General features: G+C 40.8%; 1 protein-coding gene and 1 long non-coding RNA gene across 11 annotated transcripts in view; one reads left to right on the top strand and one right to left on the bottom strand.

Moving 5' to 3' along the window:
- The window catches only part of PTPRG (protein tyrosine phosphatase receptor type G), a 536,428-nt gene extending 528,931 nt beyond the window's left edge, over positions 1-7,497 (top strand). For all 8 annotated transcript variants that reach the window (XM_083491124.1, XM_083491123.1, XM_083491119.1 and 5 more), the window contains exon 29: positions 868-7,497. In XM_083491124.1, the coding sequence (XP_083347250.1) occupies positions 868-1,014 (147 nt within the window). In that variant the 3' untranslated portion in view covers positions 1,015-7,497. The remainder of the gene's footprint in view (positions 1-867) is intronic.
- The window catches only part of LOC310702061, a 38,301-nt gene that overhangs the window by 14,364 nt on the left and 5,464 nt on the right, over positions 1-18,473 (bottom strand). The window lies entirely within an intron of this gene.

Genomic DNA, 18,473 nt, shown 5'->3' with positions numbered 1-18,473 from the left:
CTACTTTTTAACTTGTTATATTCCTGCAGGGTTTGGGGTTTTTAGACTATAGTTCATTACAGTTTTAACAATATTGCAACAAAACAATGCAGTACCTTATTCCCTCTTTTCCCTCCCAGCTTCCCCACCAACCTCTGTCCCCATGCTCCTTTATTTACTTCAAAATATTTTCGTTTCTAATACGTAGTCGTTAAGTACGCTACACAGTGTTCAGACTTGCATGCTCAGATAAGGGTTAGGATGAATGAGTGGCAGTGCTCTGCTTTGGTCCCAGATGAACATCTGTTAAATTAGAGATGTTTCCATCCCTGCACTGTGCCTGTAGGCTTCACAGGACGCACAGGACTTGTATGCCCTAATTCTTTAGACTAGATCAGAGCAGAAAGGAGGTGCATGTAATATTAAAAGAAAGCGAGTAAACAAACCTTTATTGAAGATGTAGCTTGTGAGAGGTGACTGAAAAAAAGATGAGAGTGAATCTATTGCAATAATTGGGCAGGGGTCCAGCTGTAACGCACAACCAACAAAATTGATTGAAGAGGCAAGTCTTTTGGTTGAATCTGTGTTACTGCCCTTTGTAAATAATTATTTGTGTATTTTCTCTCAACTTTGTAATTATTCAACAAATTGGCCGCATACCTTAATTTTGTTTCATTGGTACTGTACCTGGCTTTGGGATTATTTTCTAATGCAAGGTTGGTAAACATGTTTATATTGTGGGTTATCAGAGTATGGGAGAGCTACAAGATTAAAGGTGTCAGGCTAGGGCACAGCAAGCAATACTGATCCCCCCTAGAAAACGCAAGCTGAACATTTTACTTCCTTGAATGTTAGGTTGTTTTAAATGTTCTGATCTTTCTATTCCAGGAGCAGTACCAATTTCTTTACAAAGCAATGCTAAGCCTGGTCAGCACTAAGGAAAACGGAAATGGCCCCATGGCACTGGACAAAAATGGTGCTGTTATGGCCAACGACGAATCAGATCCTGCAGAAAGCATGGAGTCTCTTGTCTAATTGGAATATTGAAAAGGCACTTAATTTGTGGAATTTCTGAAGACTGAGTAAACTTTTTTGAGGCCTTTTTTGCCAGACTCTAGGTTATACAATAACCCAATTACTTTTTTACACTGATAAAAGTTTTGATATTTATTTTTGCCATTTTATGTCTTAATGGTATCCTACTGAGCATTTGCACCTCTTGTTTATTTCACACAGTGAAACGCAATTTTATCTAGTTTGCACTATATGATCAGTGTTAACTGCCTATAAAGTTGTAATACAAAAACAAGCAAGCAAACAAACCCTGATGTGACATTCCATGACAACAAACATGCTACTTTTTAGTTGAAATGCCATGAAGTTTTGTTAATTACTATGAGCCTTGACTCTAAAGTCTTGAATGCTAGACCAGAAGGGTTCTTTTTGTTTTACAAGAACAGTGCTGTACTCGAAACATACTCCAATGTTTATTAATTTTCATATAACTTTGGTAATCATTATAGGTCTTCTGTATTCCAGTAACATGGATGAGTGTTGTTTTTTTCTTCTTGTTTGACAAAGTGGTGTGGTGATGACTAGCTACACTGAAGTGCAGTAGCATCCAGAGGTTGAATAGCTGGTCTGCATTGTTTGAATTGCTCCTCTTGGCTGCATGAAAGCCTAGGAATTGTTTCCCATGTCACATACTAAATTACATTCCCGAAACACTGAGTGACTCAAATCTTGAGCTTTGACCTCAGTCTTTGGTTTTACAACTTCACTGATTCCCCAGATTTTCACAATGGCATTTCAGTATGGGAAAATATTTGATCATATTGCCACCACAGACAATTTAGTAATCAACAATATACTACCAGATCATTTTATTCCAAAAGCATTTAGGTCACAATTTCCCAATTAGTATTCACCATTTTAAACATATATTTCCTTCATTCTTCTGGAACAGGATTTCTATCTTGACAATATGTTGCAGAATAGCAAAAGGAATTTCTTAATTTCATAGCTGTTAGATGCCGTTTTTACAGGTGTGTAATTTTCATACTTTACTGCTAAAACGTACTGATCCATATTACTGGTGAAACGATCTAATAAAAAAAAACTACCTATAAGATTACACTCTTCCTCCTTTTTTTTTTTTGAACTAAATTAATTATTTAGCATACATCTCCTTAGTTCATTGATCCATTCCTATATATTATACATTATACTACACTGTCCCTGTTACTTCAGGCAGCCACTTAATCTATTTCAAACTTAAGAAAACCCATTTCCACCCCTTAGCTTTACATTTAAGCCTCTGTTTTGAATAACTTAAAACTGCTCTGCTTTCCAAACCACTTTTCTGCGCAGCTCATTTAAGCATGGATGGTCCCCTTGCACTGCTTTTTATCTACACTGTAAGAATGGGGAAATGAATTAAATTCTGATGAGGTGCTTGGTTACATGGCCCATACCATCTGTAGTCATTGTAAATAAGCAGCAAATGCCCACAGGAGGAAGATTACAGAGTGGACCTTGCTAGTATAAAATTCAGTATAATTGGCAAACTGGTTTTAATGGCTAAAATGTATAACTTATGTTATAGCTACCCAAATTACTTTATTGTGCTCTTGTGCTCTTGGTTTGTCCTTGAATCAGTTTGTTTAAAATGATCCCTTCTTGTCTGAATTTACTTTACTATGCCTCCAATTCAAAATAGTGAGAAGAATGTGCCTACATGTAAAAACAGGTTCCTGCCAGTTACATCTGCACTAGCTGTCAAGGGTATGTGTATGTATGAGGGAATCCAGGGTAAGCCAACAGAGACACTGGTCTACTTGTCATTAAGATGGTAAATTGAATAGTCCCCCAGGCAATAAAGCCATGCCAATAGAAAATTAGATGTCAAGTAGAAGTGTTCTATCTTAGTCTCCTCCTTGACATCTAGTTCTGCATCTGCAGGGGATTTTCCCACCACAATAGTGTGAACCACACATTTGATAGGTTTGCTACCTTGGTGAGAATTCACTGTGTGCTAGGGCTTCATAGCACCACCTTTACTAGCTCCACTATTTTAAAAGCCACTGAAAATTCTAAAATTTGGTAGGAACCAAAAGGCACCAATTCTATATATCTATATAGCCAAAACTGAGCCCCACTGAGTCTAATGGGACTTACTCCTTGGTATGCATATAGGATTGTAGCTTTAGGTAATTATTTGCATGCAACAGTCACTACTACAAATGTAAGAGTTGCTATGCAAATATTTGGTATTTGCAATGTACAGCCAGGCTAATACTGGTGCCTCAATACTGCAGGGCAAAGCCACTTCTTTCTTTGGATGATGATTTCCAGTACTTTCTCTACAAATGTATGGGAAAGTAAATTAGGGCATTAAATATTTATTCAAAGTAAAACGTACAAACGTTTAGGAAACAGCTGTTGACAGAATGTCCTATTGTTTCATAGATTTCTTCATCCATAGAAAAGAGAGAAATCTAGTTTGTGCCAGTCACACATTCAAAACACTTTACCACTAAACTTAAAATAATCTGGATGACCCTAACCCTTAAGTAGAAGAGTTTGAAGTGGTTTTTATTGACACAAGTTGATGCAGGTGTATTTGTCTCCTACACTGACAGCAAACTAATTCAAGTATCATATTCTTAAACAAATGCTGATTTCTTTATAATATTGTCTCCTAAAATGTAAAGGCCTCCTAAAAGGGTGTGAAAATAAATGTCCAGCAAAGCAGGAGAAACTATCTAGCAATGCAACAACTGCTCCGAAATTCATCCATGAAGCTGTTGTTTGTAATTGCTCGTGAACACACAATTAAGTGCCTCTCACACGTTGCTGCCCATTTCAAATTTGCTGTTGAAATTATTAATGTGGCATTAGAGAAAGTAGGGTCCAAAACCACAAGATCCTGGTGGTAATTGCATTGAGGAGCCTCCTCTGTTACGGAGATGGATGAGGCAGCACCCTCTTGCACTGAGCTCCATGCACATATCAGAACCATCCATGCACTCTAGAGCTGCTGGAAAAGGACTCCGGGTTCCGCAGTAAATAAACTACATTAAGTGAAGCTCACCAGAGAGGGGCCTAAGTTGTCCACTGCATTGTGTAGATTTAAGACTATCCAGAAGCTGCACTTCACTTTAAAAACCCATTTCAAGTTACACCATCTGTACTGCTTCTGCTTTGACCAAGAGGCACACTGCTTGCGTTGGCATCAGGGACTGCAGTGCTTCCATTGCTGGCAATGGGCACTGCTTCAGGAAATTACAACTTTTGAGCATGAGACGAACTTTGATCACTTCACATCCAAAATTTTGTGGCAAGAAATGACTGGTTCAAAAAGTAAGAGGTGTGTGGTGTGCATGTATCCCGCCCCCCAGGTTTAGTTGGATTTGTTGGTAGCTTTTCATTTGAGTCTGAATTTCTGGAGGAGATACTACAGAGGGAAATGAATGTGTTTTGGCAAGACTGCCTGGCAGCACTTAAGCCAGTTCCTTAAAATGTGTACCAAGTTGTACAAGTGTGTTTTTCGGTGTGGATTTTAAGACAAAATTAGACCAGTATAGCTGAAGTTGGATTGTTTGCAAAGCCAATTCCATGTGAATTCCAGCTCTTCTTTAATATTTACAGGATTTTGTCCACAGGTGTATAACTCGATTTAATGATCAGTTGCTTTGTTTTAATTAGTTCACATGGGAATCAGGGTGTATTCTTAATGCTGCAGTCAGCAGGTAAAGAGGGGGATAACAAGAAACGTTTGGGGAGAAGGGTTTGATGTTTCATGTGAAGTTCAAGTTACAAAGTGTAAATTTGCTGTGACATGAAAAGCCGCAATTTTGAGTTTGCAGCTCTCATTTTGTTCTGAAACAATCCTATTGACATGAGCCCCAACTCAGAGGACACTTGGGCCACACTAGATGTGACATTGATTGCATGAATGCAATCGACATATTGTTTTTATTATGCAAATACCAACAACCAAGGAGAAACCTAAGCAGCCGTCAGACCTTATGGGGTGGGAAGGAGGAATTCAACTTTTTCTCTCCCTGCCAAAGTCATATGAGCAGCAGTTGGCGCAGCAGTTTATGAGAAGTTAATTTTTGTCAGAACCATGGGAGGGAGAGAGTTAAACTCTCCATTCCCATCAACCCCTCCCAGGTTTAGACGCTATTTACTCTTCTCGTTGGCTGCAACAAAAATGTGCACATTACTTGTATTACTGCAATTAATTCAGTAGTTTGGCCCTTAATCAAGACTTACATCCCAGTGAATTATTTGGAACAAGTTAGTCATTTGTGTCCTATTTATGTTCTGCCTTTCTACCCTGCTTAAGGCAATGGGTCTTGCATCTGTTTATCCAATGAATATTTGTAGTATTGCTTATTAGTGTAAGCTCTGAATTTATATTAACAGATCAGTGGGCTCAGCAGTCTAATGAAATACTGCCATTGGTCTTTTCTGTTAGACTCACATTGACTATACTTCACTGTTGAGGGGTGATATCCTTCTGATGATACCTGAATTTTGATTAATTTATAAACAGTCATTTTCAATATTAGCATTTTGAAAGAAATGCACTTGTAAAAGACTGGTGCTTGTATAACCTGTCTTTGCTAATGTGGTCTGGAAACAAAGAGAACATGGGATTGTAATATGGATCCTCTGAAACAAATTGCCTCGTATGTTTGGGCCATGAAAATCAATGCGTATTTATGTATCGAACCCTCATCTAAAGGAAGGGTAGCGCCGTTGGCATTCCCAGTCTACAGCCTTAGTACTGCAAATACATGCTTTGCTTTGTACTTCTTGAGTATGAGAGTTGATATGAAAAGTCACTTTGCATAGATTAAGTTCATCACACATGAATAGTGCAGGAGGTAAACCAAAACTTTTATTTTGAAACAAATTATCCTTTAGCATTTCAGTGTGTCTGATCAAACTCTGAATGCAAACTATCAGGAGGCAAAAGATGTGGGTGCATGTAGGCACATGTGCACACCTCTGTGTAAGAAATACAGGCTTTTAGGGTCCATTGTAGAGCTAGTGGAGTTGCAATCAGATGAGCAAGGTTTTAACTGAAAGATTCATTGGAACGCTACCAAAATGCTATCCCTTTTTAATGACATAGCACAATGACCTTGTTATAAGTATGATTTGTTGTAAACTGCTATTGTATTTTAAAGTAGAGATATCAATTTTACCAAAGAAACATAATACTAAATATTAGCAAAAATAATGGAAAAATTGAAGAAGAAGAAATAAGGAAAGTATAGTTGCGTTGCAGGGCAATTGTATGCATGTTTGGTTGGAAGTCAATCCCATTGTGTTCAATGGGGCTTAGTTCCAGGTAATGTGTGTATAGGATTGCACTGTTAATGACTTAGCAGTCATTCTCTCAAATTCATTCTCTTCTGCCACCCACTCCTGTGATACATGGTTATGTTCAAATAGTGCCAGTGAATTTTATATGAAGGGGAAATGCCTCATTGCTTATCCACTGCATTTCTTTTCTTTTTGAGATGTAATTCTCCATCCTTACATGTCAATCCTTGAGCTTTCTCTCTTGATTGTCATTATAAGTAATGCATTCTACATTAGCTTTGCTTATCTGTATGGGGAAGGCATGCAAAACAAACAGGGAGAGTACACAGAGAAACTAATGAAAAGACTTGGCCTCGACATTGTCTTAGCTGTTCAACTGTTTTTAGTATTTTTGTTAGATATTTGCAAAGGGAAGCCTTTTCTACAGAGGATAATTAATTTCAAGAAAAATGTCTTGAGTTTTAAGAATAAACATGTCTCCAAAAGAGGAGATAGTCAATTTTATAAAATGTCACAACTCTCCAACATTTGGGGTAGTGACCTTTCTTTCTTTTGTTAGAACCTTTGAAACTAGCAAGCAGCCATTGTTTCTAAAGAACTAAGTATTCATCTCTATCCATTATTTTCATTTCCTTCATTTTTAAATAGCAGAAATCATTAAAACTGTAAATATTTTGTTGCTTGAATAAGCATCTTCTGGGAACTTTGTATCTATGGTATATAATCATAGAATTTTATATTTTCATATAAAGCTAATTTTTTTCTAGTTTCAACTTCTTCATGGTTTTTTTTCCCTTTTGTGGTGGATATGTGAATACATACTTTATGTGTATTGAAGTAGTGAAATGCCATCACATTCCAAAAAGAATTCAACACATGTTATTTCTTTGGGACAGTGATTGTTGATGCTGGATTTTCTTTAAATTCCATTGTCAGTGTGTGCAATAGGAATTAGACTTAACCAGTCACTGGATAAGTTTGTCTCATTGACCCATTGGGGAAATGTGGTGTTTGGTTTGGGGGGAGTTATTTTTTTGTTTTCTGTTCTTCCTTTTTGTAACTTGAAGAATTTCCTTTTTGTTATGTTTTAAAAGTATATCAAATCATTCTATTATAGTGTTATTTAATATGTAAATTGTATTGCTATACATAAAATAAAGTATGGTTTTTGATGTATTTACAATAGTTGGTTGATATTTTCACTATATTAATGTACACCATGGCTAACCTATGCCCCTTCTATTTCAGTGCACCTACTCTAACGCTCAATCCAACCCTACATGTAAATTGAAACAGGCTTTTGTCCAAATGCAGCCTGAAAGAGAGAGAAACCTGCATGGAAATAGACCACAGTATGGTCACAGACTCTATACATCAGTCACAAGAGCCTGTTGTTGGATAGAATGGTGGGGTATACCTTTTAAAATAAACAAGATCACATTGAATACTGATAAAAGGCACCCCGATGTGACCTCCATCCATAATTCACAGGCTGGAAAGATGAGGATACAGCATCCTTCCTTCTTTGTGAAGCAGACTAGGATATGTATCTCATCTGCTATTTTAGGGTATGAGTTGAACAGAACAATTTATTTAATGAGGCTTATTTGAGCCTTTACATTTGAAGAGAAAGATACTAAAAAAGCTCAGCTCTGCAGTCCCTGTTTGCAATTAAACTGCTGCACCATGGAATGAGGAATAGGGGTAAATCCTTTGGACATTTGGGAGCTTAACTTTGTTCAAAACATCAACTGGCATACCTAGACAAAGCAGCTTTCTCACAAAGCCTTTTTTTATGTCTACCGGGTGCAAGTATATTACCTGGGCATACAGAAGTGTTTGGAACACTGATGGACAATCCACAGCCCTTCACTTCCTTTCAGGCCCCCCCCCCCCAAGTCTGAAGAGAGAGAATGAACAGAACAGAATGAATGAATGGGAGACTGTGTGTGGATGATTTAATGCTTGCGTATACAGATGTGTGAGAGAAAAAATGAAAGGAAGATGGGTAGATAAAGAACAGGAAGGGCAAAAAAAAGAAGGGGTCTCCCACCCATTTTTGCTTTGGTCGTCAGCATGAATATGTGGCCCTGAACTCTGAAAGTGTGGTCTACCTCTTGATTTAAAGGGTATTGAGTTATTGATAAAATATTGGGTCTGGAGGGAGAAAATCCAGGTTCATCTTTCTGTTCACATATGAATATCCTGGGGTGGCCCATCAAGTCCAGATGTTCAAGGATACTCAACTTACCCAGGGTTTTGCAGGAAATATAAATAACATTCCATACCATCACCAGTCTGTTTGCTTTCAATACATTTATGACATCAGCAACTCCAATGCTAATCCCCACTCTAAGTCAAACCTAGCTTGTATCCAGCAACCAGCATAATTCACAGTAAGAAAATAGGCAACGGCTGTCATGCTTAACAAGTCAGGGAACCAACTGTCAGCAATGAATGTGGATGCACAGAAGTGAGCAACAACCAGCTCTTTGAAAAGCAGTAATATATATTCCCCAATGTATGGGGCAAATAAAAATAAGCTGCTTATTTTATGCAAGAATTCACACATCTCATAGTTTAATCTCAAAGTATGTTCCCACAATTCACTGGACATCATGCTGGCAATAATGAGTCCTGCTTGATCAGATGAAAAGCCCATCTGGTCCAGCATCCTGTTTTCACAGTGGCCAGCAAAATGCCTATGGGAAGCCCACAAGCAGGACCTGAGTGCAACAGCATTCTTCCTACTTGTGATTTCTGGCAACTGGTCTTCAGAAGCATACTGCCTTTGGGATTGGGGGTACAACACTGCAATCATAGCTAGTAGCTACTGAGTGCCTTATCCTCCATGACTCTGTCTGATCCTCTTTTATTGCTATCCAGTAATAAGAGTCCCATGGACTGCAAGAAGATCAAACGCATCCATTCTTAAGGAAATTAGCCCTGAGTGCTCACTGGAAGGACAGATCATGAAGCTGAGGCTCCAATACTTTGGCCACCTCATGAGAAGACTCCCTGGAAAAGACCCTGATGTTGGGAAAGATGGAGGGCACAAGGAGAAGGGGACGACAGAGGACGAGATGGTTGGACAGTGTTCTCGAAGCTACAAACATGCGTCTGACCAAACTGCAGGAGGCAGAAGACAGGAGTGCCTGGCGTGCTCTGGTCCATGGGGTCACAAAGAGTCGGACACGACTAAACAACAACAACAAGATAAAAGCTTAAAGTACCGGTACTTCATTTAACAGTAGCTTGCTATGAGAAACAATATGCTCATGAACTTCCCATGGGAGTTCTACAGCAAGCATACATGTTCAGGAGCGCCATCTGCATCAGCAATCATGGGACACTGAACTTGCAGGTCTCTCTTTCTGAACTGAGGTACAGTGGTGCCTCGCAAGACGAAAATAATTCGTTCCGCGAGTCTTTTCGTCTTGCAATGTTTTTCGTCTTGCGAAGCACGGTCCGTCGCAACTGCGCCTCTTCAAGCGGCTTTAAGAAATAAGCACAAGACGTTTTCGTCTTGCGAAGCAAGCCCATAGGGAAATTCGTCTAGCGAAGCAACGCAAAACCGAAAAACCCTTTCGTTTAGCGAGTTTTTCGTCTTCTGAGGCATTCGTCTTGCGGGGCACCACTGTAGCTAGTTATAAATCCAGACAACTGTGAAATACATGGTATCCTTGAAAGGACTGTGTAGAAAATAAATACCTAAAACTTTTTAATATTAAAGTCAGTGGGGCTGCTGCCCTGTTATTGCTGCTTCACGTGTAATTAAAAAAGCTACAGTATAATTAACTGTTCCCAACACTTCCCACTAGTGGCGATAAGGCAGTTAACTAACTGCATCAGGAAATCCCAACATTGTAGGTAACAACAGCTAATGACTTTAAGATTTCATACTCTTCTAATAGTCATATTTAATTATAAATAACCATGCCATTTGTATGCAGAGGGTTTAAATGTCATAAGCTGCTTCTTCAGGAAACTATTGACTTAGTTTTTTTAAAAAAAATCAATGCTGTTGTGTTAGGCAGCCAGCTCCTGACAATGTTTCCTGTGCTCAGATTAACTCAGTCTTTATTGATCACCCCTGGTTTATGTTTTGTCTTTGCTGCCAATCAATGGCCCTTCACACTTTTGTGAATTAAAAAGGGAAGCATCAAGGCTTCCGGTCCCACCTGCCTTAATGGAGACAGCCCCCACTACAATGGGGGATCATCAGAGAACTAAAAACGGGGATGATTGAGGGTAAATCATCCTGCAAAGGGCTTTACTTGCAGTTCATCTCAGTACCTGGTTCTCACTCCAGCATGGAATGTGGGAGGCAAAAGCACTCCACCTGGTGAAAATCCTCTAACACTGCCATTAAGAAGTAGAGGTTCTCAGTTTAATTGAAATAAAAAAATTCCTTCCAGTAGCACCTTAAAGACCAACTAAGTTAGTTCTTGGTATGAGCTTTCGTGTGCATGCACACTTCTTCAGATACACTGAAACAGAAGTTGCCAGATCCTTCTATATAGTGAGAAGGTGGGGAGGGGTATTACTCAGAGGGGTGGTGGGAATGGGTGATTGGCAGATAGCTGAGATGAGCCTGTTGACGACTCTTAACGACTGCAATAGGTCTTACAGGAAAAGGCAAGGGGTGAGAAGGTGAAAAATGGCTTAGTCATGTATAATGAGATAAGAATCCAATGTCTTTGTTCAGACCAGGTCTCTCCATGGTTTTAAGTTTGGTAATGAGTTGCAATTCAGCAGCTTCTCTTTCCAGTCTATTTCTGAAATTCCTTTGTAGTAAAACAGCTAATTTGAGATCTTGTATAGAATGTCCTGGGAGATTGAAGTGTTCTCCTACTGGTTTCTCTGTTTTGTGATTCTTCTGAGTGTTGATTGTTGAGTGTTTTGTGATTCTTCTGAGTTTTGTGATTCTTCACCCTTCTGAGTAATACCCCTCCCCACCTTCTCACTATATAGAAGGATCTGGCAACTTCTGTTTCAGTGTATCTGAAGAAGTGTGCATGCACACGAAAGCTCATACCAAGAACTAACTTAGTTGGTCTTTAAGGTGCTACTGGAAGGATTTTTTTTATTTTGACTATGGCAGACCAACACGGCTACCTATCTGTAACTGGAACTCAGTTTAATTGGATATTTAATTCGCTTTAAAGTACTGGTGCATGATGGAAAAGGGTTACAACATACAGTGGTGCCTCGCAAGACGAAATTAATCCGTTCCGCGAGTCTCTTCGTCTTGCGGTTTTTTCGTCTTGTGAAGCACGGCTATTAGCAGCTTAGCTGCTATTAACGGCTTATCGGCTTTAAGAAAAAGGAAACAAACTCGCAAGAACTCGCAAGACGTTTCGTCTTGCGAAGCAAGCCCATAGGGAAATTCGTCTTGCGGAACGACTCAAAAAACAGAAAACTCTTTCATCTTGCGCGTTTTTCGTCTTGCGAGGCATTCGTCTTGCGAGGTACCACTGTACTGTTGAATATACCAGCTACATGGATCAAAGGTTTTAATTGAAATAAGATTTTCTTTGGCGTAAGAGTCGGTTGGAAAGAGGGAAGCCCATGGTTTGTTTATTCTAAGCTTCTTTTATATATTTATGATTCGGCAGCCCTCTCCAGAATATAAGATAAAATTATATTTACAGGTGAGGAAGGGACGTTGGAGTAATATTGATATTAACAAGCAAAAATGGAAACTGTGTGATCTGAAATGAAGAAAGGAGGGGGGAAGCTCAAGTATGACTGTTTTGGAAAGACAGAGTAATTCCCCTCACTTCTGTTTAAAAACAACAGGAAAAAGAGACTGAGATTTGTGTGTGCTACTGACTGAATGTAACTTAAGATAAAGTTTAATTGGGCCATAAATCTCTTGCTGGAAAGAAAAGAATTTGGGGACTGTGATAAGAACGCTGCAGAGATTCTGGGAGTTGGAAAGGAGTATTAAATCTTCAGCACGTTCAAAAACTGCCCACCTTTTCCTAGGCTGAGGGCGAAATGGTGAAGATCTGTGACATGTTTTACTAGTAATAATAATAATAATAATAATAATAATAATAATAATAATAATAAATTTTATTTATATCCCGCCCTCCCCAGCCGAAGCCGGGCTCAGGGCGGCTAACAACAATCAAATAATCCAACATTCTAAAAACATTTCATTATAAAAATTAATTAAAATCAAATTGATGGCAACCGTTAAGCAAAATTCTGTGCAGATTGCCAGAGGAGGGAGTCAGGCTGCGCCCTGACCAAAGGCCTGGTGGAACAGCTCTGTCTTGCAGGCCCTGCGGAAAGATGTCAGGTCCCGCAGGGCCCTAGTCTCTTGTGACAGAGCGTTCCACCAGATTGGAGCCGCAGCCGAGAAAGCCCTGGCTCTAGTTGAGGCCAGCCTAACATCTTTGTGGTCTGGGACCTTCAGGATGTTTTTATTTGCAGACTGTAGGTTCCTCTGTGGGATATACCAGGAGAGGCGGTCCTGTAGGTACGAGGGTATGCTGGTCCCAGGGGGGAAAGGTACTATTACCGTAGCCAAAGTTCAGTCCAGAGTCACTAGCAGGGTAGACGATCACTAGATGAGACGCGAGGTCCGAAACAGGGAGCCGGGCGGGGGAACAGGAACGCTGGTAGGGCAGAAGCAGGAAGCCGGGCGGGGAACAGGAACACTGGTAGGTCAGCAGCGGGCAGCCGGGCGAGGAACAGGCACACCGGGAGTGCAGATCTAGGTCTGGGTAAAAGCAGGTACTCCACAACGACGTTGCTCCCGCAACCTGGGACCGGGCTGCCTGACCTTTATCTTCTTCTAAGGCCGGGGGCGGTCCCGGCCCCCAGGAGCCCCGCCTCTCCTGGCCTTAAGGTGAGCACTCCTCCTGGGAGAAACCAGTTCCCTTCGCCTCTCTGCCCTAAGCCTCTGCAGTTCAGGAGAGGCCAAAGGGTTACTGGGCTCCGGGGGAGGCTCACCTGTAGACACTGAGTCCTCCAGCACCTCTGGGGCCAGAATGGTTTCACCTGGTGCCTGCTCCTGAGGATCTGGCACAGGTGCAGGCTCCTCAGCATCTAGGCCTTGCCCCAGTTCAGCCGGCCCTGGAGGCGGGGACTCCTGTGCCGGCTGGGATTCCTCCGGTTCACTCTCAGACTCGGAATCCCAGGCCATCACAGAGGGTCCTAAGCCGTATAGGGCTTTAAAGGTTAAAACCAGCACCTTAAACCTGATCTTGTACTCCACCGGGAGCCAGTGCAGCTGGTATAGTACCGGATGGATGTGATCTCGCAGCGAAGACCCCATAAGGAGTCTCGCCGAGGCATTCTGCACCCGCTGGAGTTTCTGGGTCAGTCTCAAGGGCAGCCCCACGTAGAGCGAGTTACAATAATCCAGTCTGGAGGTGACCGTCGCGTGGATCACAGTGGCTAGGTCAGGGCGAGAGAGATAAGGAGCCAACTGCTTAGCTTGGCGGAGATGAAAAAATGCCGCCTTTGTTATAGCTGTAATCTGCGCCTCCATAGAGAGGGAGGTATCAAAGATTACACCCAAACTCTTAACGGACGGTGCTGGCACTAATTGCACCCCCGCAAGAGAAGGGAGTTGCTCCCTCAATCCCATATTGTCCCGTACCAGCCAGAGGACCTCTGTCTTCGAAGGATTTAACTTCAACCGGCTCCCACGTAACCATCCAGCCACAGCTTCCAGACATCTGGTCAGTGTGTCTGGGGCCGAGTCAGAATGGCCATCCATCAACAGATAGAGTTGGGTGTCATCGGCATACTGATGGCAACCCAGCCCAAAACTCCGGACAAGCTGGGCGAGGGGGCGCATAAAGATGTTAAAAAGCAGACTGAATGGTTTCTAGCAGACTGTCACCTGTTCTGAGACATCAAAACAAGGGATGGAGATATAAAACCTCTGAGAAACTTTGAGATTCAGTTCCACCCCAAGTCACGATGGGAGGAAACAACAGCTGGGAAGTGAAAGAGACAACACCATATATGGACAGAAGGAATCTCCGGGGATATAACAGTTTTCACATGCAGGACAGAATAAAAATAATAGTTTGAGTTCCTCATTTGAAGCTTTATAAATTTATATATTGTAACATCATGAATGGAAATCATTAATTATGTAGCTGTTGACTAAGGGATTATTATTATAACTGAAATGTAACTGAAATTAATTAAGCTTATGGAACGCAGTAATGTAAGATTAGAAATGCACTCAAACCATCATGTGGGGAGCCTTTTTAACTAAAGTGTATTAATTGGAAGCTGGTTGGCACTTTGATAATGGTATAATTTGGGAATTAATTACTGTTATATTTTGGCTATTATTGGGGGTATGTTGGAAAACTAATAATTTTTTAATAATAAAAATACAAACAGAAGCATCAAAATCCAGTTGTCATTTGTTCAATTACTCTCCCTAGCAGTGTGCTATTCTTTTGAAATCAAACTGATTTTTTGTTTTTGTTTTTCATTAAAAGAACATGGATGGATGAAGATGGTATATTTTCTGGGATTAAAATCTAAAAAATTAAGAACTATTTTCAGGACTTTGAATTTTTCACCGTTTTATGAGACACACAGGTGTTGAGAGCAGATTTTTGTTTAACTTTATTAGATTCTTCTGTCTGATCTCTCAACAGTTGTGCCATCTGTTCACTTTGAAAATGAGAGATGACTCTGGTCTCGACTTGTTAATTGGAGATACAAAGCCCTTTAGGAACAGTAGAAGTTTTAGGTTTGCTATTTCTTGTTATCTACTTCTATCTGAGTTTCATTGAACTATTCTACAAGAACACAGAAAACCATTTTATATTAAATAAAAGAGAGATTAGACTCTCCGGGCAAGTTCTGCACTCCAAAGCTGATCTTGATTGTAAACTCAATTAATTATCCGGGAATGACAGCCAGTTCTACTTTATTTCCTGTAATATTAACTATAGGCTTTCACAGATACTATATGCTTCAGCCTCAAATCCAGCCTGAGCGAAATACGATTACTCAAAGGGCCCACTATGTTCGGCAGAGCTTATTCCCGAGTAAGCATGCATAGGATTGCAGCTCATGTTGGCTCTGCACAAAGCATTGTGGACTTTGGGCCTACTAATGTTATAGCTTGGTCTGCATCTTGAATGGACATAGGGTGCCCCATTCAAAGCCAAATTTAAAAATATATAATACGTAGGAGCACAAGAAATAAGATAGGCAGATACGGGTCCACAGCATTGTGGGGGACACTTCAATATTTAGGAGCACTCTCTTTCCATCCCTCATTACTGCCAACTGCTGGAGGGTGTAGAAAGTTACACAATGTAATATAAGCACTACCTGAGGGACGTTATCCTACCTCAACAGGAAGGAGCTGTTTTGAGCACATTCCTATATTATGCCTAAAAGGAAATTCCACTATAACTCTGTATACTCCATACATTATAACTCCATATAAATAAAGAACTCTAAACACAGATCAAATGCACTCTGTCCTCTCATAAACAGATTCCTTGATTAAAAATGCAACAAAATAAGGGAACTGACAGAAAAAGCCGTATTTAACAGTACTCGGCTAATTATGAAACACACTCTACCAATTGCTCACCTTTGCATTTCTCGAGTGCAAAGCATGGTTAAGACTATTTTCTGCTCTGTGAGTCCTACAAGCCTCTTATACAAAGGCATAATTAACCTTTTGAAATTAGATGTCTTCAGTACAGTGGTACCTTGGTTTAAGAACAGTCCGGTTTAAGAACGATTTGGTTTACAAACTTCGCAAAACTGGAAATAGTGTCTTGGTTTGAGAACTTTACCTCGGTCTATGAATGGAAGCCGAATAGTGGAAGGGTACCGGCAGTGGGAGGCCTCATTAGGAAAAGCACGCCTCGAATTAAGAACGGTTTTGGTTTTGGTTCAGGAACAGATTAAGTCCTTAAACCAAGGTACCACTTGGTCCTGCCTGTCCTACAGAGGGAGAGATCTATACTGATTTTTTAACATTTACACTGTGGTATTCCTTGTCAGTGTGATGTATCAACTTTTCGTGTAATAAAGAATCCTTGCTTGGCTTCTTGCTCCAAAATGCATGCATGTTAATGTTAATGAAACATCCAGGCACAAATTGTGTCTTAATGCAGTGTTAACATTTTGCATTGCCTGCTTCCAATAGTTTTTAAATAGTACTTTTATATGATCATTACAAAATAGGTATTCAGAGGTGAAGACCTTTCCTTACATGCCATTATTTAAGCAGTATGATGCCTTTTACAAAAAGCTAAACTCTTTGAACTGACTCCCTCAATACAGGCATTAGAAGTCTTTCTCTACCTAGGTTCAGGATTTTAAAACTAATTTTAAACCCAGTACAAGAATTTCATTGGTTGAAATCCTAATCTTGGTTGCTGATTGGAATAATTGCTCTTCAAAAAGGTTCTCTGACATTTGTTTCTTGGAACTTTTGCCAATAAAGTAAATATCTGATGCTACTCTAGGTATCCTAAAGGTTTATTTGGGATGTGGAGAAGGGACTCTCCATGACAAAATAAGGGGGCGGGGTTACAGCTAAGTGGGTGTGACAGGCACAGCAACCATGAGAGAGAAGATAGATGACAACTCAGGACAGGAAGGAGCCAACCCTGATTTCCCTTCTGTTGCCAGCTGGCCCTGCCCCAGCTTCCCTCAACCTTCTCCTGGGGCTCTTCCTTCCTTCCCCATCCTACTTACAGCTGCCTCTTCCACTCAACCACCATGTCCATTTGGACATCAGAGGCAGTCTGTAGCTAATGGCAACTACTGGGGAGGCATCAGCACAAGCCCCCTAGGCCTGAAAATTGTGGGGGCACCTCAGCAGTGATTTTTCATTTTAAAATATACAGCCCACCCTTCATACAGGGTCACACCATAAACTTTGGTATTTGACCTTCCATTATCTGTGCAGGAAAAGACAGAACAGATAATACACGTGGCTATATTCGGGGAGCGGGATTTAGAAATATAAACTGGCTTGCACAAGTTCTCTTCATTGCTTTCACCGGAGTTGGGGTGGTATTCCAACTCGGACATCCATGGAAGAAAAAAACAGACCATAAAGAGGATGGGTACCATCTGATCACGTTACCCAGGACTTCCACCAGCTTCTGCCTGGCAACTTCATCCACTAACTTCAGCCCACCAACTTCCCAGGGTTTCATCTATTCATGAATATCCACCAGTTTCCTTTCACACATCATATTCACACATGTACACTCTTTGCTTTCACCACAGTCAAACCCTTCCACTCACAACACAAGCATATGCCAGCCAACCTCCATGAAGAACATCATTCATTTATCTTTCACTGTACCTTCATTCACATTCTTGTCCCGGCTGCAGCTCAGATTTCCACCGACTTCTGTTGACTGGCTTCCGAAGGTGAATTTCAACCAATATGCATCCACAAATATCAGCCTGCTTCAGCTTTACATCTACCAGCTTCCAAATGTGAACTCCACCCACCACCTTCCACCACCACCATCTGCCATGGATTTCAGATGCCTTCTGTGATGGAAAAGTTTGTTTTGCTGGGCAGGTTGGGTCCCCAAGTGTTTTCTTTTTCTTTTTCCCTGCCAGAAAACGGTTATTGAATGGCAGCCGCTGATTGGCCAGGGTTCCAGGAGAGGGAGTTGAAAAGGAAATGATTTTGAGACTCAGTTCGTAGGTTGGGATAGAGCAGGAACAGGCAAACTCCAGCCCATCATCTCTAGCTAACAGGACCAGTGGTCAGGGATGATGGGAATTGTAGTCCCAAACACCTGGAGGGCCGGAGTTTGCCTATGCCTGGGATAGAGGCTGGAAGAATAGGTTGGAAGATAGGGAGTGAGAGGAGAGTTGGTTCTGGGTAGAAACATCCACTCTGAGGAATATATCAAAAGCTAGAGAAAGGAGACTCTGAGTTTAGTATGAAGGACAGTGTGTGGTGTCCTGGAAGAGTAATTAGGCCAGGAATTAACTGGGAGGCTGAGGCTGAGCCAGAAGAAGTAAAACAAAACAAAACAAACAAAATAAAAAAATTCCTTCTAGTAGCACCTTAGAGACCAACTAAGTTAGTTATTGGTATGAGTTTTCATGTTATTTTATTTATTTTGTTTTGTTTCGACTATGGCAGACCAACACGGCTACCTACC

This window comes from Podarcis liolepis (genome assembly GCF_965112155.1).
Source record: "Podarcis liolepis genome assembly, chromosome: 2".
Taxonomy (NCBI): Eukaryota; Metazoa; Chordata; class Lepidosauria; order Squamata; family Lacertidae; genus Podarcis; species Podarcis liolepis.
This window is presented reverse-complemented; position numbering and strand designations above follow the sequence as displayed.